Here is a 23,707-nt window from a genome sequence, read left to right as displayed (position 1 = left end):
ATTTGACATGTATATGGACAAGAATGCGATCTACCTGTTGGCGTAGGCGTTATACCTGGGAAAAATCTAGTTTTCGAGTATTTTGTGTTTAAATACTTTTATGGGAAAGGGCACGCGCACAGATAAACATTGTGACGTCACTTCACAAACAGCGTTAGACATCCGCCATCTTGTAACGCGACAAAGAAACTCAGTGTTATTAGTTCAATAAACACAGAAAATATGATTGTGTTTAATTATCATTAATACAAATGTCTATATTTTGTGCAGCGGATGTTTATTCAGACGGATACGACAGAATTACGTAAGTATCATTGTGTACTTTACAGTAGATTTTACTACGGAAGAAATTTATTATATCTCACTCAGTCACTGACAAAATGAGCTTGACACATAAACAACAACCGGATCGGATTTACATCCACATAATATTGTGCGAATCCGATGCAATTCAAATTACTAATGTTTGATAACGTTTGATGAATTCGTTATATCAATATGCATGAACTTTCAAGGGGAATAATTATAATTGAAATGTGCGATTCAATGACAGTGTTATATTGGGATAATTAGTCGTTTAGCCGTAACAGATAAGTATTTAGTTTGTTGTGTTTCATTTTCAACATAGTTTTACCGTTTTTTCCTTTAAGTAAAACAGTTCAGTAGTCATTATATCTTGAATTTTAAATATTGAAATAGATGTCGGATATTTCATATTCGGACGTTGCTACGTAAGCTAGTTGTCAACATAATTATTAATATACTGAATTACCTTTTACGCATACTGTTGTGCAACTGTTGTCTACGTAATGATACGCTGGTTAATGTCTATTATGTCTTCCTGCCCCTGATGATAATAAGTCTTTAAATCAACAAACCCCAGCAATGTCAATGGTCTGTCAACATTAGAAAAATATTAGATAAAAAACTTCAGCGTACAATTTATATGGTATTGACATACCTGTACTCTGAAGCCAACTCTGTATCGAAAGTCAACCAGAGTCGTAACATATTTATGTCACGCTATAAATCAAAGAATACTCATTTTCTTGGATAAATTTCTACATATATTGGTGAATGAATATAAATTACTGCACTGAGGAATATTTTAAGGTTGGAATGTTTCAAATGCATTTTACAATAGAAGAAAATAACTCTCATCAGTCTGAAATTCACAATTTTGAAGCCATTGTCGCTTTGTCCAAGACTAGTTTTCGTTTGGATACTTTCTGATCAACCTTGACATTTTTTGCTGAAATTGTAAACATTACTTTTGTTTTCGGAAATCTATTATTTGTGATTAACAACATAAGTCTGGTGGATTATAAAACTTATTTCAGTGTGAATCGGGTAGTTTTAAATATTTACTTTGAGTTTGTATTTACACTACAATTTGTTCACAAAACAAGCCAGAATATTCTAAAATACCGGGAAATGTCATTCTGAATTTGAAAACACTTGAGCACATGGTATACAAATATACAAATACAAATTTTATTTTAAGTCGGTTTGTACATAACAAGTATAGCATTAGCGATGTATCGCTATTGACCGACATATGGTATGCTACTAAAAGTAGAAATACCGTGAAATCTACTAAAAGTAGAAATACCGTGAAATCTCGGGAGATTCGCATTTCAAGAAAGTCTGTCACATCGCTGTTTTTCTCGATATGTAAGAGCAGAATAGATAAATTTTAAATGTTTAAGATAGTATTTTGTGAAAGAATGTATTGGTTAAATGTGAAAAATGTCAATCTTTCCAATCAAGTGATTGATTTGGGCCAATAACTGCATTTTAAAGCTGTTTTGGACCGGTCTTTGTTAACTGTCAACTTTTTGGGATTTTGTGGTTGACTTTCCTAATGGGGTTGGTCCATAAATATAAAGTCGCGCCAGTCAAAAATCATAAAAAGCAACATTTAAAGTTATGGTAGCCAGAATTAGAAAAATATGTACAACTGATCAATATCAATCATGACAGACTGATGTCTCAGGTAAGTGCAGTGATTTTTCCACCAGATTCTCACAAAGATGATCCCGGTTGATTTCTCCACAATTGAATATATGTCAGTGCACAAATAAATTATACAGCAGGTAATGACAATCAATAAATGTCTTAGTTTTAATTTAATTGTTTGCACAAATTTGGACACTCTTTGTGTCTGGGATCTGTTGGGTTAAATGACTTTTACAACAAAACATACATCTCTGAATCTGCGATACATTACAGTTAAAGTTTAAGACATGTAAAATACCAGTATTCAGATCTGAAAATATCCAAAAAAACTCTTATGGTATGAAATACATATATCTTGTGACGTATTTTCATTTAAAATCTTGAATTTAATGACGACTTGAATGTAATGACGACAAGTCGGACATGCAGTTGTTAAATATTTTAATACGTATATCGTGTGACATAATTTCATTTAAACTCTAGATTTTAACGACATTAGTCTGACGCGTTATTTTATTTAACAGTAAAAAAAAATAAGTAGACTATCAAAAGAATACAAAAAGTGTACTTGTAAATAAAGACTCCTTCATTCCGTATAAAGATTGTAAGTTACAGCAGAGCTCCAGATAACTTTTCTGAGTAATTGGGTTAATACCCACTACTTATGAGTTCAATTGGGTATTTTCATATTCAATTGGGTACAAAAAAGTCGGTACCCACTACTTTAATTGACAATTGGGTACTTTTGTTTTAAAATTAGGTATGTTCATTGTCTTAAATTCTCACCTGCTTACCTGAATAAGCTGGTTGAAGTTCCACTCTTAATTGATTAGTTTCAGAGATTTTGTGTAATTATGTAGATGTATCCATAATATACAGTCTTGATTTAAAAAAAAGTTCAACGATTTTTTCCACCAGTTTTCTTACAATGAGAGCACTGACCGCGATTGCCTCCGAAACAATATCGTCAAGAATTAGTTTCACTATATTTTCCGCTTCTGATTTTTTGTTGCCTGCAGTTAAATATCTTGAAATTGAGTTTGTTAGTGCTTGGGATACGATGTTTCCATTTTTAAGGCCTCACGGTTTCGACATTTTCACAACAATGACACGTATACTGAAAGCGTTTGGACAGAGTGGAAAGAATCCGGGTATTTCGGACCAGGGTATTTCCGGGACAGATTTACTCGTTATGCAAAGGAAAAATATGATATGCGTAATCGGCAATTTCAATTGGGTTTCGGAACGCATGGTTTTATTTTTCTATGCGTAATCGGCAATTTTACATTGGGTATTTACACAAATGCGCACCTTATCTGTAGCTCTGTTACAGTAATCTGTGAAACAAAGTCATTAATAAAACAAAAAAATATGTTTGACCACAACGGTGGCTAATAATGTTTACGAAAAATACAAACAATATAGATTTATCTATTACATAACATGTTAGAATTTTATCATGCATTTATAATCACTCATAAAGAGATTTCAATAAACAGTTACATGCATAGACAGTTTTTTTAAGCCAGTGTCTTTTGAATTCAGAAAATAATCAAGATAAACCATAAAATTGGGAAAAATAGATAGTAAACCATAAAATTGAGAAAAATGAGGCATTATTAATATGATTATAAATAACAGAATTACAATAATATTGTTTAAAAGTGCATGATTGAGTGCATTTTAAAATTTATATTATAAAATGCTGCTTGAATTTCTTTTTACCTTTCATATGAAAAAAAAGAAATATTATCTGCTAATGCAAAATATGCGTAAGCTGGTTTATGGTCATTTCGTAGCAAAAGAGAAGAAAATAAGTGCATTAAATAAATGAATTCATAATTTTTTGTATCTGGAATAGTTGTACTTTAAATAGATCCTCCACCCTTTTATGGCCGAATAAGGGCTAAATTGCTTTCCGACTTGAAATGAAAAGGCATATTGGTTGATCGTGTAGCGTTTATGTGCAAAATTTGAGAGCCAATCGATAAAGCTTGTTGATGCCAAAACAGGTAATAATAATAATTTATTATCAGGTACATGTACACAAGCAAATAAGTATATTTAACCCTTTCAGTGCGGGAACCGAATTTTAAAGGCCTTTGAAAACAGTTTGGATCCAGATGAGACGCCACAGAACGTGGCGTCTCATCAGGATCCAAACTGTTTGCTATTCTGATAGTATTCTTTGAAAAAAAAATGAAGAAAATGCTGATTTTAGAAATTCAGCAGACAACATTTTAGCAGACGACAAATTTCCCAGCATGCAAAGGGTTATTAAGATGCTTAAGGTGTGGAAGACTCATAATCAGGTTTGGTGTCCCTCAAACCCTAAGCGTCTTGTAATTCCCTATGCAGTTTGTATAGATAGTGCCGCATCCTGACACGTAAAGCTTGTGCTTTGTTGGCAGCGTTAGTTGGCTGTTAACAGGTTCATTGTGGTTATCTCCTACATCAGTCTGTCCGTCTGTCCTAGCCACTATTTCCTACACCATAAGCACTAGAACCTTGAAACTTAAACACATGGTAGCTATGAGCATTATGTGCGACCCTGCACTATTTGGAATTTTGATCTGACCCCTGGGTCAAAAGTTAAAGGGGATGGGGTGGAGACGGGTCAGAGATTTTCACTCATTTTTAGCTCGACTAATATATATGAAATATATATAATGGAGCTATTCTGATCACGTCAGCGTTACCGTTAGCGTGCACATGTTAAAGTTTGTGTACTACCCCAAATATTTTCTTTGTCCTTTAACAAATTACTTTTATATTTTGCATACATGTACTTCTTTACCAACATGACCCTTATCTATAAACAAGAGCAGACAACTGTATCAAGCATTTTGACAGGATTATTGCCCCTTTTACACTAAGAATATGCATACACTGTCACTCCAATATAACGCGGATGACGGGGTCCAAGCCACGCAACAGCGTTATAAACGGAAAGCGTTATAAGTTTTGAGCTAATTTATTTAAGGGGCTATAAAAACAGGTAAAGTATAGCCTATAATATAGGTCTTGTGTATCTTCATGCTGTGTTGTCAACCGCAAATACATGCATGTAAACCGAATCGAGCGATAACAGTATAACTACCGCTTTTCTAATGTGCACATTTATCCGATAATCCAATATAATTACATCACTTACGAAAAAATAATGTTTAACATTTATGACAAGAAATATGTTTACGAACTTCGTAAACAAATTCATATGCCTACGCCATTTTTCAGAAAAATTAGTAGGGCTGCAACAATATACCGGTATATCGGTATATATCGCAATACGCAATCCGCATATTGTATTGCGATATGATTTTCATCATACCGGTACGAAAGTTTTACAAAAATTCATTCACATTTCGTCCAGAAAAGCCATCCGAAATAATGATAAAAAGGTAAACAAAACAAAGCAGTGTAAATTATTTTTTACGTAAAAATAGCATTCTAAAAAGTGTATTATACGGAGTAGCGTTGTTACATGGGAGCATTCATTCGATGCTTTTGAACAGATTATCGTTGAATTAATTGCGCACAGCTGTAAATGTTTCGTTCGATTCTGATTTGAGCATTATTTGTAATCCGAATTTCGGAAACACGCTTCCAAATTTGAATGCTAACGCGACAATAAAAAATTATAGCGTCAAATAAAAAGTGCTTTATCCTTTGTTTCAATAAAAAGCGCGCGAAAATTATACAGACATGTAGAACGTCGCATGGAAAGTATGGGTGTATTTTGTGTTGTATAAAAACGGGAACATCACGTCAGCTGAATTACGCGTACATCTTTAAATAGTAACAATTGCAAAAATGTATTTGATACTTAGGAAAATTTGCGAATGTTTGTGTTTCTTATTATTCTTGAGCACATTTATAGTAAATATTTACCAGAATTTGCTTTAAAATTGGAATTTACGGGATTATCGGGTAATTGGCAAGTTATAATTTTGGTACAAGTTAGCAATATATTGCGATATATTGCAATACGGGTTTTTGAACTGACAATATATTGCAATACGGTTTTTGGCGTATTGTTGCAGCACTAAAAATTAGTACAGTGCATTATGGGACACAGCTTTCATTGGACGAGCGAATTTAAATTTAGATTGAATGCAATACGATGCAATACGATACATGTACAAAGAAATGTTTTATTGCGTCATACGCAGCATGTAAAAAACGTGCTTTCCGTGGACTTTCTGATAACTGGCAAAAATTTAAGTGCATCTCTGTTAACTATTACACTGCGTTAGCATGTAAATAAATCGTCAGGATTTTTAACCAGGTTTTCCAAAGGAAAAAAATGGTTATTAGATTGGTGAATGCGGGCGGGCTGGCGGAACAAGCTTGTCCGGGCCATAACTATGTCGTTCATTGTCAGATTTTATAATCATTTGGCACATTTGTTCACCATCATTGGACGGTATGTCGCGCGAAATAATTACGTCGATATCTCCAAGGTCAAGGTCACACTTTGAGTTCAAAGGTCAAAAATGGCCATAAATGAGCTTGTCCTGGCCATAACTATGTCATTCATTGTGTGATTTTAAAATCATTTGGCACATTTGTTCACCATCATGGGACGGTGTGTCGCACGAAAGAATCACGTCAATATCTCCAATGTCAAGGTTGCCACGAATAAAAATAGATTTTTTTAAAAAACAAACTTATAAAGGGGGTTAATTTTGTTTGTTCATTTCCAAAGTTCAGTTTGACTTTTCTCCCTATCAGATTTTTTTTTCACAATGAAAACCTGGTTTTGTGACAATTTTGTCCCTTGTTAAATGTATTTTTCGTATACGTACTGAAACATTAAACACACACAAAGATAACTTTATTTATCAAGCATGTGTAGCATATAATAAACAATAACACACTTACACAGCCATATTTTATACCAGCGAAATACAATACAAGATAAATACGGAACATAAACAGGAAATAGTTTTAAATAACTTTAATTTGATAATTATTCCGCTTGCACTTGCCTTATTGAAATTAGCGCATCGAACCGCTCTGATAGGGAATACATGTAATAAACACCGACTCGCTTGTTTTCACACCTTTATTGACATTACACAACAGATTAACACCAATTAGCTGTCGAGTGTCGTTTAACCTCTAATCGATTAAAATCAGTTAAACGGGCGGATAAAGCAATCAAGCTGTGATCGCCAGCTTCTTTGAATTTATGAAAATACATGAAGTTGCATAACATGGATTTGAATCAGAAATGGAAGGTTGGAGAAAAAAAGGGATCCAAGGATCCCCCGCGTTATATTGGACACAGCGTTATAACGGACCGCACTATATTGGAGTTAAAGTGTATTATTGATAAATCTATGTTAAAGTTTGCATAACACCTGAAATATTTTCTATGTCCTTTGACATATTGCTTTCATATTTTGCATACTTCATAACCAACATGATCCCAATCTATAAACAAGAGCAGACAACTGTATCAAGCATTTTGACAGAATTATTGCTCTTTTATACTTAGAATATGCATATTTTTGATAAATCTATGTTAAAGTTTGCATACCACCTCCAATATTTTCTATGTCCTTTGACATATTGCTTTCATATTTTGCATACTTCTTTACCAACATGATCCCCATCTATAAACAAGAGCAGAAAACTGTATCAAGCATTTGACAGAATTATTGCCCCTTTTATACTTAGATAATTGAACATTTTGCTTAAATTGCCATAACTTCTTTATATATGATCACATTTGATTCATACTTTGACAAAACAACACTTACCTGACATACCACAATGCACTGCACCCAAACTATCCCCCATGCCCCACCCAAGAATTCCCCCCCCCCCCAAATTTTATTTTTATAATTATTTTTAAAACTTCATCTTTTAAATTACCACCAACCCACATAAACCACCCCTCTCCATGATGGCTTACATTAACCTGTCAAGCACTCGAAATCTCTTAAGACAATAGTTACGGTCAATCTCAACCATGCATGGCCGCATTACCAAACCTGGGGCGCCCCCTGGGTCAAACATGCGGCCTGGGAATACGCGTCGGCCTCTGCCGCACCATTCTTCACCAATTGACTTCAAATTAATACTAAAGATTTCTTATGACAACACAGTGTCTCGACCATCCATGTTCACATTACCCACCCCAGGGCCCCGCCCACTTTGGTGGTAAAGATCCCAAGCTATTTCAGCATAATTAAAATCCAAGCCATTTTTGTGGTCAAGACCCGAGCTTTCTCACCATAATTAAAATCCAAGCCAGTTTGGTGGCAGAGACCCCGAGCTATTTCAGCATAATTAAAATCCAAGTCAGGTTAGTGGTCAAGATCCTGAACTATTTCGGTATAATTAAAATCCAAGCCAGTTTGGTGGTCAATTTTTGTGGTAAAGACCCCGAGCTTTCTAACCATAATTAAAATCCAAGCAAGTTTGGTGGCGGATACCCCGAGCTATTTTAGCATAATAAAAATCCAAGTCAGTTTGGTGGTCAAGATCCTGAACTATTTCGGTATAATTAAAATCCAGGCCAGTTTGGTGGTCAAGACCCCAAGCTCTTTCAGCATAATTAAAATCCTAGCCAGTTTCGTGGGGGAGACCTTGAGCTATTTCAGCATATTTAAAATCCAAGTCAGTTTAGTGGTCAAGATCCTGAACTATTTCGGTATAATTAAAATCAAGGCCAGTTTGGTGGTCAAGAACCCGAGCTTTTTAACCATAATTAAAATCCTAGCCAGTTTCATGGCCGAGACCTCAAGCTATTTCCGCATATTTAAAATCCAAGCCAGTTTGGTGGTGAAGATCCTGAACTATTTTGGCATAATTAAAATCCAAGCCAGTTTGATGGTCAAGATCCTTAGCTATTTCAGCATAATTAAAATGCAAGCCAGTTTGGTGGTCAAGAACCCGAACTATGAGCATAATTCAAATCCAAGCCAGTTTGGTGGTAAAGATCCCCAGCTTTTTCAGCATAATAAAAATCCCAGCCAGTTTGGTGGTCAAGATCCTGAGCTATTTCAGCATAATTTAATTCTAAGCCAGTTTGGTGGTCATGACCCCGAGTTATTTCAGCATAATTAAAATCCAAGCCGTTTTGGTGGTCAAGACCCCAAGCTATTTTAGCATATATTTTTTCGGCATAATTTTTTCTTACCCAATTGTTTTCGTACACACATTTTTTTGTACCCATTTTTTTCTGTTTTTTGACTGAATAATGCCCCCTTTTATAGTTAGAAAATTTAAAATTTGGTTAAGTTTTGTGTTCAGGTCAACTCTTATAGTATTTGTGTTAAGGTCTACTCTTATCCTAAAGTATCAAAGCTATATCGTCTACTTAATGTTATAAGTCATGTAACTGACATTTTTAAACATTTTATTTCTTTCCCATTTTTGTTTTTTTATTAAGGCAACATACATCAACTGTTTAATAATAATTATTAAGTCTACCTTTTTGGTAAAAATAATGTTTTTTTAACCAAATTTTCAAAATGGACATTACGGACACATGTCATTTGCTGAATGTAAAAAGTAGCATAACTGATATTTAGTTAAATTTTCAGGAGAAGGAAAAAACTGCTTTATTGAAATAAAATAGGGATACTAACAGAGTAAAACAAACACATGGGATATTTTCAGATTTGAATACTGGTATTTTACGCATCTTTAGGCAGTTCTGTGTACCAAGGATAAATACAATACTTAAACATTCATGTACAATGCACAATACTAAAAACCTGAATTGTAACTGTAATGTATTTCAGATTCGGAGATGTCTGTGTTGTTTCTAAGGTCATGTGAAAAATTAAGTTTATATGTTTATAGGTTTAAAATTGCAAATTGTCCTCTTACTTGCCCTTGTATTTCAAGATAGAATACTTTCCTTCCCAGAGGAAAGAGATCTGGGTTTGAATCCCAGTGGGGGCTTCAGAGGATGATTCATTTTAAGAAAAATAAATATATTTGCTTTACTTTGTCTATAACTTAACCAAATAACTCTGACAATGCCTTTACAAGTATGCAGTTTTTGATAATTCAATTATGCAAGAAACATGTATAATTTTAGGGTAGACTAAGACAGCAAACTAAGAATGGGCATCCAGTTTAGTTTTTTAAGTCAAAACAACAATAAATGCATATAGGAACACATATTTAAATTAAAAATGCAACAATCAGAGGACATAATCAATTAAATAGTAAATGACTACTTTAAATATTTTTGAGCACTGTTTGTTTTTTAGAGATTTGTGAATATGCCGTTTAATGTTCTTCCCATTGAACTAATGCAATATGTGCTATGGAACTGGAATCATATAGTGTTGGAAAGCTAATGTTTCACGTCCAGAGGGTCCTTGCTTCCTGAAAGCTGAAAATTGTATATGATCTCCCCACTCATTCCATCCCGCGAAACCCTTAAGGTGTCGCAAGTCTAGTACTGTTTTTGAGTGAGGTTAAACTTACAAATGTATTTGTTAGCCAATTGACGTGTATCGTGGTATTTTGAAATTATTTTTAAAATAACTGGGCTAAGCATTGGTTTCGGTAGAAAAGTACTGCAACAATTTCGCTAGATTTGAACACATTTTAACACTCCGCATTATGATATTTTGATTCAATTTTTCATATTTATACCAAGTGAGTTTTCATTTGACCGCCTTGCGGATACAGATCCATTAGCATGTGCTTGTGTATTATAATAACAATTAATGAGTTAATTTACTACTTACAGTATCGTTATTTTCATCAACATCATCGTTATCAACGTTATCATGATCATCATCATCAACATAATCATCATCTCATCATTATCATCATCATCATCATTATCATCATCATCATCATCATCATCATCATCATCATCATCGTCATCATCATCGTCATCATCACCATCATCATCATCATCATCATCATCGTCGTCGTTGTCGTCGTCGTCGTCGTCGTCGTCGCCCTCGTCCTCGTCCTCGTCCTGCTCCTCCGCCTCCACCGCATCATCAGCAGCAGCATCGTCATCAGCAACAGCAGCAGCATTATCGTCACTATCACCAACAACATCGTTATGGTCGTCATCGTCGTGATCATCATCATCAGTGTCATCATCATCATCATCATCGTCATTGTTATCGTCGTTTTTCTCCTCCTCGTCGTCGTCATCGTCATCATCGTCGTCATCGTCATTCTCATCATGAACAATTTCAACAACCGTAAAACCTATCGCTCAGCTCATTTTTGCAGTGAATTCGGATGTTATATCAAATTTTTTTGATTAATAGAGTTTGCTACTTAATGTATTAATAAGTAAATAATAATGTTGATAATATTGAAAATAAATGGTTTCAATTTTATTTATCCGTTTAAGATGCAGTATTTGACCAAGTCAATTTGTCGCTAAAAGTAGTCATTACACATTCAATCCAAAAAGCGTTACGAGTTGCTATTGAAACTATAATCGCATTCCGATAAAAATGGTGTCTGTATTAGGGCCTGTTTAATTTCTACGCTTAATTGCAATTCATAAAAATATTTTTAAGGGTACCGGTATATCTAGACACACTCTGTTATCCAAACAATCCTTGTGATCATAAACAAATAAACAATGAAATATAAATAAAATTAGATGATAAAAAATGGTATCTTCCTTTTTGCTGTTGCTAGTTATCAACAGAGTAGCAAAACTTTTAAATATAAATTATATTCAATTCATAGCACGCTTAAAGATTTGAAGTTTATCTAAATCTATAAGCACAAACATATTTATGTTTGTTAATACAAAGCTGTAGCAGTTTTCTGATTGCGCTTGAAAAGATGTGATTGTTGTTGTTGCATTAATAGTATCATTAGTTTGTATTTCCAGATTAGGTATTCCACCATACATTTTGTTTTTAATCAGATGTCTTATAATTGGCATTGCAATATTTCAATAACGAGTAATCAACACAATTGACTTTATGTATTTTTAATTGTTTATCCATATTATCATTAACACTTGAGGGAAAAATAAGCTGTGTCATTTTTTATTTTTTATTTTACTTATGGTTCAGACAACTCTGCTTTTACTATATGCCGTAATACTTATAAGTTTCCGTTCACTTAAAGATATTGTTTTTCGTGTTGGAAAATTTAAATACGAAAAATATTTAGAGACAAGTGTGTTATGTTTGTTTGTCAATTATTTAATTGAAGTAGAAATAATACATCAGTGTACATAATTTTATTGTGTTGTTCCCTTCGTTCTTTACTTTAAAAATGCAACTTAACAGCTTTGCAATCAACTGAAATAATATATAAAAAGTAAAAACAATAAACGTTTGGCTTTCTTAATACGATATCATTTCAAACGCTGTTGGAAGGAACCATTGCTTATTAGAGGTTTACAAGGTAATTTACCCAAGTACGCAAATGTAATGGTCGATTGCCCTTAGGCATGATTCTGTTTTATTACTTTAATCCGGTTGTAAAAATGCATGACCGAAGGGTCATCAGATAAGCAAAAACAGGGTCAAAATCTGATAAAATAGCGCTATTTAACTGACTGTACGAAAATCCGTATGTCCGAAAATTTAGAATCATGAAAACATAAATATTTTGGCTTAAAAAGGAAATGTAAGAAAATTTAGAATGTAAGAGAAAATACGGTGGTTTTATGGTGTTTAAATCGATTAGAAATAGCAAAACCTAAAGACATTATCTCAAGTGTGATTTTCAAAAGATTTTATATGAATGTACACACACGGTAAAACTAGTCTATTAAAATGAAATACCTTCATTGGTTCTCATGTTTTTAATATTTATTAAACATAGGTATTTGTGAACACTTGTTGTTATATAATATTGAAATGTACACGCATACTGAACATAAAATCATTAGCATAACGGCTAAGTTGGTTTTTACTAAGATTGCAGTAGTGTTTATTTTATTATTATGAATCTTATGAGGATAATTTTGAAAGTATGACACAGAGTATCTGAAGAAGATATATACATAATCACATATGTTGTTGTTGTTGTGGTTATTGTTTCAATATTTTTATGAGTATCATACATTCAATGACGAATAGCTATTAATTTGTCATACAAACACCATAATTATTATTGGATTGTTGAGATTAAACAAATCGATTCCCTAGTAACTGATATAACTGATACATTTTTTGAGCGACAATTTGAAACTAAATCTAGTATTATTTAAATTTGATTATTTTAATTGCAGACTTTTTTATTAACCCCAATTATTGTGTACGCAACGTTTCTTTTATTTAAATCGCTGAGTACGAAGCATCAAGCTATTTTTTAATTAATTGACAGTGATCTTTAATGTATGTCATAATATAAATTGAAATCAATCTTAATTAAAGCTTGAGCGGTTGGTTTGTAATAAGTTTTGTAAATGTTGCTGTAGGATATGTATGCACAATAAATACTAACGCTCTGGCATATTGTGATGGTGATATGATTATATATTGCACAATGAATATGTGATGATGTTCTTGTGATAATATTGAGGCTATAATTAGTTTTTGAATTAAGCTAGCTAATTTCAAATAAGATACAAACACATCCCAATCCTAAAATTATCAGTAAGTTATAGTATTGTTTGTCTCTAGGCGCATAATTAATTGAAGGCCTAGTTTATCTGTTAATCCTCGCCCGATGTGGTGTCCCAGTGGGTACACTGATATTAATACACGATGTATTGGTCCACAATTAAATCTCTTATAAAAACATGTCTCTCAGGTGACTGAAAAATGGCTGTGTAGATACAACAAATACTACTACAACGGAGACTAAGATAACACATGTTACAATTAATTTGTCTTCATTGCGTTCTTCTTATACGACAAACACTTCTAAAACAAAAAAGCAAAAAGCCGCTATTGCTATTGCTTCGGCTACTCTTACTCCTACTGCTACTGCTACTGCTGCCGCTGCCGCTGCCACTGCCACTGCCGCTGCCACTGCCACTGCCGCGGCCGCTGCCACTGCCGCGGCCACTGCCACTGCCGCTGCCAGTGCTGCTGCTGCTGCTGCTACTGATAGTGCTACTGCTACTGCCACTGCCACTGCTACTGCCACTGCTACTGCCACTGCTACTGCCACTGCTACTGCCACTGCTACTGAAACTGCTACTGCCACTGCTACTGCCACTGCCACTGCCGCTGCCACTGCCGCTGTTGCTGTTGCTTCTGATAGTGCTACTGCTACTGCTGCTGTTACTGCTTCTGCTGCTGTTTCTGCTGCTTCTGTTACTGCTACTGATACTGCTACTGATACTGCTACTTTTACTGCTAGTGCTACTGCTACTGCTACTGCTACTGATTCTGCTACTGCTACTGCTGCTGCTGCTACTGCTGCTGCTGCTGCTACTGCTACTATTGATAATAATTCTCCTTCTACTTCTCTTTCTAATATTGCTAGCGATGCTTCATAATTTATTTTTCAATGTATCATTTTGTTAAAACAGGAAAGAACTGTTATATATATTTTCTTAAAGGGATCTTTTCACGCTTTGGTAAATTGACAAAATTGAAAAAAGTTGTTTCAGATTCGTAAGTTTTCGTTTTAGTTATGATATTTGTGAGGAAACAGTAATACTGAACATTAACCATGCTCTAATATAGCCATTATATGCATCTTTTGACGATTTTAAAACCTAAAAATTATAAAGCGTTGCAACGCGAAACGATTGAATAATTTGGAGAGTTCTGTTTTTGTCGTTAAATTTTGTGAAACTACGAAGATTGCTTATATAAGGTATAAAATACGTCGAGAATGTGTACTCGGCGGAATAGCTCAGTAGGCATAAGCGTTTATACTACAGGACTCTGCCAGGACTCCAGGGGTCACTGGTTCGAACCCTGCTCCGGGCAATGTACATTTCCTTTTTTTTCTTGATTTTTTACTGGAGCTTTTATGATCCAATGTTTACATTTATCAATATAAAGCATTTAATGAATAAGTTAAAAAAAATGCCAAAATCTGTGAAAAGGCCCCTTTAAAGGTGTAAAGAATCTAAACTTTTCTGCGATTAAAGTTTTATTTAACTGGATTAGTATAGGCCTCATAACAGACGCTATTGTACTGATTTGTACTAAACAACATTTTGTCATAATCAACAGTTTTAACATGCCGCAGTTTCCTTGGAAGTTGACCTTTGATTGGAGTTATGTATAAAACATTAACAAGGTATTTGTTGACAGTTTGTCCTGTCACAATTATATATTAGTTGAGCCAAACGTGTGATAAAGATCCCTTTTGGGGTGGCGATAAATACTATTTATATTGTTCAACAGTGGGAGACTGAGAAAACATATGTTACAATTAATTTGTCTACTTTGCCTGCTTCTTCTTTATATATTTTTCTTGCTAATCGTTTAAGTTTAGTTTTAGTTAAGTAGGTATATCAATTTACATTTTTTGATAGATATTTATTTGGATAGTAACAGTATGTTTTATTTGACTTGACATCATTGAACCGGTTTATTCATTGATAAGATCGGGATCTCCACAGGTGTTTAATCTCGATTGTTAGGTGGGGAGAAGGGTCCGAATGATAATGTTGTCGTCGGCTTACGAATCACATTTCACAAGTTTTAGACAAATATGCATACGTTATAAACCTAATTTAAGTATTACATAGATAATAACTTATCTTTATTTTGATGAACTACGTTTAAGGTATAAAACTATAATTATCTATGTGTTGTGTGCCGCATACATACCATCTTGCTTTTTTTAATTTGATCACAACGGTCCGAAGTCATAAACATTCATTATGCATGGTTGCTAAAGCACAGTGTATACTAACTAACCTATGTTTATTGTTGTTTGCTAGGGTTATTATTATTATGTTTTATTTTTTTTTTATTTTGGGGGGGGGGGGGTGGGAGGGCTTTTATAGAAGATTTCAACTAGTCCTTCAATTAACGAAAAAAAAAAATATTGGTATAGGAAATATAAAAGAGTAATAGACAGCTTCATTCATGCTGTTCTATTATGGTGTTTTAACGCATATAATTATGTATGGTTGATGAAGCACATTGTATGCTACCGATGTTTATTGTTGTTTGATGATGATGTTAAGTTGGTGTTGCTGTTGTTGTTAATGATGATGAGGAGGAGGAGGAGGAAGAAGAAGAAGATGATGATGATGATGATGATGGTGGTGGTGGTAGTAGTGACGACGACGACGATGATGATGATTTCGATTATGGTAATGAGATTTGAATTAAATAAATGCGCAAAGATTTTTCTTTTTAGCGGCCAAATGCAGATATCTGCGCTCGGCCGCTGTAAGGGTTATGTAATATTTGCAATCTACATAGGAGTCAATAGCAGATACCAAGCACCATATGCTTATGAGAAACAAAAGCAAAATATTGGCAATCGCTGAAATCTCGAATATGACTTAATCATTTTATTAAATGAAAACCGGTAACTATTTTAAACGGTTATTATATTGCAACAACTTAGCGGTGTTTATCCAAAAGACCATTGTTTTAATTACAGGGACGTCAATAGGCCAAACTATTCAGGAAATATGATTTGAGTCGTCAAGGATAGATTTTGAGATCAATGTACGTCCGATGAGATTTAAAGGGAGTTGGAGGCGTAGGGACAGATTCGTTCGAGTACGCGATCATTTGAGAACAAATTATGTTGAAGCTTTATCGGAATTCCGGAAATTTGCGATCGGTACCGATTTTTCCTGGTTCTTTTTTATTGATTCTGATAAGTTAGCGGCCGGCACGGACATGAATATTAACTGACGAAAACCTCTTCGCTACTTTCCGAAAATCTTCGACATGTTGCAAATATCCGTAATATTCCGCATTGTACTCACCAGAAATTGCAACTAGAAAGACTACAATAAATCAGTTAGCTACGGCTCGGGCGGGGATTTACCTTTTATCCCTGTAAGGGACCTAATGCCCCAGACTACCGGCTATTTTTTCCGGAATTCGAACTTGATACACTTGATATCCCTGAATTAAATATTTATATCCGCAATTTTGATCTCTAGAGTGCTGACTGTTAGTATTGTATTTGACTGGAATGACTGTCGATTATGTGTTTTTAAGATTAAAACAAGCTTACGAAGAACTTTGTGTTTGCTTTTTTGTACGCGTTCTTTTTAAAAATGTATTGTCCGCCACGGACGCAACAATTGACCAAATGTACCAGATTGTGGTCTCTTTAAAGTGCTATGTTTATACTTCCGTGATATCTTTATTGATCGTGGACGTTTTATACTCTTATTGAATTTGTTTCCCCAAAATATGCTCTTCTATTAGTAGATGTTTAGGTGACGATGTTCTAATTATAGATCTTACACGGCCAAGAAACACTAGATAGGTCTTTGCAAAGAGAGCTGTTGGATATCGTGAATGCGTTCAATGTGGCCTGTTTATTTCAGAAAGCTATGTGCAATGTTTTATGGGGATTTCTATCAAATTGCCAATTGCAAAATTTGATTTAATTCATTCGGACCTACAAGCGGGAAACTTCTTCATTAAAATTCAATGGGCTTTTAAGAAGTTCGTTGAAAGGCCAAATTTGACGTTAAACAGCAACGCCGAAAAAATTGCTACTCAGTCTTATTTATCACTTTTTTTGTAAGATTTACCAGTAGACGTTCTTCAGTGAAATTAAGCAAACACACAGTGCCGACAAATATGGAAGGGTATTTAGGTAAAAATTACATCCTTCTTTGTGACTGTGTCATGATTCTTGATGGTACTTTCAATTAGTATGTAGACACCTTTTCATGCTTGATGACACTTACATCTTGCCTGATGTCCAATGTCTATTTACATTCTGCTTAATGGTATTATGCATGTGTACAGATGCAACATTCTTGTTCGTTAATTGCATGCTGCATATGTGTATGTTGGTTTGTGCAGAGAGACTTGTGCAATAGGCGCAGTGCATAATGAAATCAAATATTAATGCGTTTAATAAATTAACGCGATGGTAAGATGTGAGTTTCACCCAAGCACAAAGCAACATACTATCATGCATGATACAATGATGTCAATTGACAGTCATTCCGAAATGCTACGGAGGACTACGGAAATTTACGGCGTATAACGGAAATTTTATGTTATAGGAGAAGTTGCGCACCTTTGTAAGATATTTGCTACTGAACCGAAATTAACCGCGTGTTTGTAGACTTAACTTTTTTTTGGTTAATGACTAACCATAATTTTTGTACAGTAATTTACCTTCAATAACCAAAGAAAGTCTATGGATACTAATTTGAGGCAAGAAAAAACACATCGCGCTATTATATATAACATATAACGCGCATCCGCAAAGTTCGAGCGCCCGTCTCGGTGCTGTCGTTTCCGGTGAAAGTTTCGCACAGGAGCTACCGAGTTTGGATATGAGACCACGAATCATGGCTTGACTTTATATATCAGTCAGCGTAGTACCTGACCAGACTGCGCGGTTGGACAAGCTAGGATGGACCAACTTCGGCCGCATATGACATAAGACCCATTTTCGCATGACGCGGGTCATCTGACCTTTATAATGTGTATATAGCTTTGAATGGAATTTGCACATAGTTTTTGGCATGGACTTATTGTTATGTTAATGTGTTGCACGCTTTCAAAAGCAGAGGGCATATATAAGATCAATTATACTACGGAGTTCATTTTCTGTTGCAAAATGAAATGCAATAAAGATTGTTACTCAGCGGTGTGTACAGTATGACAGCGTTGTCTGTCTGCGATGCATTTATACTGGTTCTAAGCTGGCATACTCACCAATTGGACTCAACCATCTGCTCGAACAAGAAATGATAAGTTCTACTAGCATAAACCTTTAATTGTAACTCATTTTAAAAATATTCATGTTATATATATTATTCAATTTATTATTCAAAATTATAATTATTATTTCCTTTATTGTTGTTTTTCGCATTAAGAAACTTATTCGGCTTACGAAACTGAAAAATCCCATTGGAAAAAAATCCCATGGGAGAAAAAATCACATGGGAGAAAAAATCCCATGGGATTTAAAAATCCCATGGGATTTAAAAATCCCATGGGATTTTTTTTTTAAACACGACTAAACGCATTAAAATATCGTAGTTGTTCATCATTTCATAAAATATGATGTTTCTGAAAGTTTCATGAATAAATCTCCCAAAATAAGAAAAAAATCCCATGGGATTTTTTTCTCCCATTTTAAAATGGGATTTTTTTATTACTAAATATTTTTATATATAATTGGCATAAAACCAATATACAGTCCTTAAATAACGTTAAAATACTTGCAAACTCAAATAAATCACGTTTTTTAAAATGTTCAAAATCCCATGGGATTTTTTTTCCCATTTGCAAATTATGGGAGAAAAAAAATCCCATGGGAGAAAAAATCCCATGGGAAAATCGAAAATCCCATGGGAAAATGCAAAAATCCCATGGGAACCCCAACTTTGCTTATAAATTTCATAGTGAAGAAAACGCGTTTTTTGAGTGAAAATAACCAATTATTAATCAACGATAAGACTTTTATCGCATACTATGTCTCAAAGTAGCAAATCTTTAAGAAAAAGGGTACTTAAGTTTGCGAAATTTCGGTTTCGCAAAGTTTTTCCGGTGGCCGTTTATGTTGTTTTGTATTTCTTTTATATTTCATCCCATCCTATACAATATTTCATCTCATGATATCTCAAGACATTTTAGTAGGGCTGCAACAATATACCGGTATATCGGTATATATCGCAATACGCAATCTGCATATTATATTGCGATATGATTTTCATCATACCGGTACGAAAATTTTACAAAAATTCATTCACATTTCGTCCAGAAAAGCCATCCGAAATAATGATAAAAAGGTAAACAAAACAAAGCAGTGTAAATTATTTTTACGTAAAAAAAGCATTCTAAAAAGTGTATTATACGGAGTAGCGTTGTTACATGGGAGCATTCATTCGATGCTTTTGAACAGATTATCGTTGAATTAATTGCGCACAGCTGTAAATGTTTCGTTCGATTCTGATTCGAGCATTATTTGTAATCCGAATTTCGGAAACACGCTTCCAAATTTGAATGCTAACGCGACAATAAAAAATTATAGCGTCAAATTAAAAGTGCTTTATCCTTTGTCTCAATAAAAAGCGCGCGAAAATTATACAGACATGTAGAACGTCGCATGGAAAGAATGGGTGTATTTTGTGTTGTATAAAAACGTGAACATCACGTCAGCTGAATTACGCGTGATCAGTGGGAAAAACGCCCCGGTTGGACGTTATTTCATCACATCTTTAAATAGTAACAATTGCAAAAATGTATTTGATACTTAAGAAAATTTGCGAATGTTTGTGTTTCTTATTATTCTTGAGCACATTTATAGTAAATATTTACCAGAATTTGCTTTAAAATTGGAATTTATGGGATTATTGGGTAATTGGAAAATTATAATTTTGGTACAAGTTAGCAATATATTGCGATATATTGCAATACGGGTTTTTGAACTGACAATATATTGCAATACGGTTTTTGGCGTATTGTTGCAGCACTACATTTTAGCCAACCTGATATCAACAACATTTGTAAGTTTCAGCAGAATATTGATTTTCATCCATAACTGAGAAGAGGAACTAACATATTTGTCGACTCTGTTGAGTCTTTCTTAAAAAACACAAGATTTTTTTTTATTTCAACAATTCTGTTCTATCACATGCCATAACCTGTTTCCCATGTAATATAACAATCAAGAATATTTTTATCTTACACATGTGTAATATACTTTTTAAGCGTTTTTATTGGCTTATTTTCGTTCGATTGACAAATTGCATTGTGTTATTTTTGCTGAAATGACGTTGATATCAAATGACGTCATGAAATATAAACAACATTCGGGATTTATCATTATGTTTGCATAAATATTTATTTAATTTGCTCATTAAAAAGCATGTGATAAAAAATATCTGACACTCGTCATTTCATACCATATTTTATTAAACTCGTCCAGGAAACATGGTATGATAACACCTCGTGCCATATCCTATATATCTTTAGTAGATATCTTTCGTTATTTAATCTTACCTCATTTCACATCTAACGTAATACTAATAAATGTACTTCATTAAATCCAATCTTATTTCATATCCCATAGTATGTTATAATTATTTCAACTAATATTATCCCCATGTAAATTCACATTGTTTGATCTCCTTTATATATCATGCAATTACATCGCATATCTTATCCCATCTTACCTCTGCATTTATACCGGTCTCCGCATCTCTGGTATCATCAAAGAAGTCATCACTGGAATGGCAGGAGAAAAATCAAGTTTTTTTTCTCAAGAGAGAATTTCAGACATTTAGGATACACTCTACTCTTCCTCACACCAGATATCAAGGTTAAATTCTACTCTTTCTCATGTAAGACATAAAGGTAACACACTTCGCATTCTGAGGTAAGACATAACGGTAACACTATACTCTTGCTAAGGACAGACATAAAGGTCACACTCTACTCTCACTTAGAGCAGACATAAAGGTCACTCTCTACTCATACTCAGGCAAGACATAATGGTCGCACACTACTCTTGCCTGAGCACATAAAAGGTTACACTCTACCCTTGCAGTCCAGACAAAATGGTTACACTGTATTTTCATTCATGTCAGAAATAACTTTCATTCTACTCTCACTCAAGCAAGACAAATTGTTAACACTCTTAGTTCACTCAGGTCTGTCAAGGTTGACACTAAACTCAGACATAACAATTACACACTTCTATCACTCAAGTCATACATAAAGGCTACACTCCACTTCCACTCAGTTCAGTCAGGATAGTTACTCCCAAACACCCCACTGTACTTACACTCTCCCCACATCCTGAAAATCATTCTCTTTCAGTTCCTGTTCAGGGTTGTTGCCTGCCTTCTTCTCCTTCTTGTCCACTGAAATAAGAGCAATTAACAGCTTTTGTGAATGCTAATAGCAATCCATTTTGAGGACAAATTTAGTGTGCTGCTTTTTTCCTATACTTATTTTTCTTCGAATACTGCCCCATACAGTTAATGTTTCAAAACTTAGAGAATGATATCCAGAGAAATAGCAGAGTGCTGTGTCTTTGACCTTTTTGGTACAACCCTGATGCTCCTCTGGAATGGTCAATGCAAAAAGTGTGAACATCTTTTACAATTTAATATATTTGTACAAATGTTACATTGAAATGAAAAGACCATGCTTTAAAACCTTGATTACTACTGCTATTGTTAAGACTCAGACAGGCCTTTGATTAGCAAATTATAACAAAATGTCACAAAACTGGTTTCCTTCCATTCTGACACTTTAAAGCAGCGCCCTGTAGCCGTTGTGATCCTAGATCTAAAGTCCGACCCTATACAGGGATTAACTGAAGGATTGGACTTCCACTGGCCCATGGGCAATGTTCATTTTTTTTATCTAATATCCCCCAACTAAGAAAGGTTGCAAAATATTTAAGTCAATATTTGTAAATATGTTAACAAACACATGCATGAATACATATAATTTAGCAAACATAAAAAAAAAACAGAAATAAACTGAGCCATGTTTCAATGAATATCTTTAAGCAATGTTTAGAAACAATTTACAACTGTTTTTCTGGCGATCACCTACCAATATTTCAAGGCTTGATAGTTTTATTGACTACTAAAAGGAAAAAACAAACATAAATCAGTCTAAATTGGCGAACTTTGATCAAACAACACTGATAAATTGCAATAGAAAACTACCAAAGAAATGTCTCAACGATAATTGACTTGCACTAAGGAATGTATTCTTTGGGAAGTTACTAAACCTCCAAAATTATAACTTGGAACAACAGGAGGGTTTCCGCCTAAAATTACCTTTTCACCTCGGAAGCAAAGTGAAAATGGCTATATGCAACCAGCATACAACCTGCAGGCTGTTGAGGTTTTATGCTGTTTTATGCTCATCAATATCTTGGTGTTGGAAATTAAGCCTTTAAAACTTGTATCTAGTAAGGAGGTCTTAAACTTGAATTGATTTTCTTAGGAACTACAAATGGGTAAAAGTTTGATTTTATGAGGTAAAGGGTTAACCCCTGGTATACTTACATGGGTAGGTACCACCTCTGTTCCGGTACATATAGCAGATGATAAGGGCCACAACGATAAACACTACCAGGATACCCACAATCAGAGCAATAAACCACAGATTGAATCCTGCAGGCTTGATCACTGGCACAGGCTCTGAAATGGAATTACAGGGAAATAAGTCAAACAAAATGTTGTGTATCTGTTTTATTTTCAATGATAACAACTTTTTCAGAATAGACTGAAATGTTTTAACTATTATTAGTGTTGTCATCCCTAGATAAAAAGCTGTCTTGTTTTGCTCAACATAAAATAACAAGAATGAAATCATTCAGAAAAGGTTTTTGTGTACCTTTGTGAGGAAAACGTGACATGAAAAGCTGGAACTCAGATAAAATACGGAGGAAACATAACCTTGCAATATTCTAACAAAATCAAGTCCTACTTGGTTTTTCCAGCTCCTTTCCTTTCACTGTGAAGTTCACCACTCTATGGTCAAACTGGTGGCTGATATTGATGGAGAACAGTCTGTCATCCGTCAGGTCCTGGTAGATATCATACTCGGCCGTATTGCCCTCCATTACCGGTGTTTTCACGTCGGGTATGGTGAAGGTCAGCTCCTTGCGCGACATTGACAGCTTGAAGTACTGGTTATAGCTGGACGTGGGTGGGAGTTGCTGCTTCTCTGTA

The 23,707-nt window shown here is 34.4% G+C and overlaps 1 protein-coding gene across 1 annotated transcript in view; it reads right to left on the bottom strand.

Annotated features, from left to right (window-relative positions):
- Positions 1-23,707, bottom strand: part of LOC127858179 (uncharacterized) — a 65,916-nt gene that overhangs the window by 32,793 nt on the left and 9,416 nt on the right. The window contains exons 5-8 of the mRNA XM_052395152.1: positions 23,463-23,702; positions 23,039-23,173; positions 21,796-21,874; positions 21,185-21,236 (exon numbers count right to left, since the gene is read on the bottom strand). Of these exons, the coding sequence (XP_052251112.1) occupies positions 21,185-21,236; positions 21,796-21,874; positions 23,039-23,173; positions 23,463-23,702 (506 nt within the window). The remainder of the gene's footprint in view (positions 1-21,184; positions 21,237-21,795; positions 21,875-23,038; positions 23,174-23,462; positions 23,703-23,707) is intronic.

Source organism: Dreissena polymorpha, chromosome 14 (genome assembly GCF_020536995.1).
Source record: "Dreissena polymorpha isolate Duluth1 chromosome 14, UMN_Dpol_1.0, whole genome shotgun sequence".
NCBI classification, from domain to species: Eukaryota; Metazoa; Mollusca; class Bivalvia; order Myida; family Dreissenidae; genus Dreissena; species Dreissena polymorpha.
The sequence above is the reverse complement of the archived record's forward strand: the minus strand, read 5'-3'. Positions and strand labels throughout refer to the sequence as shown.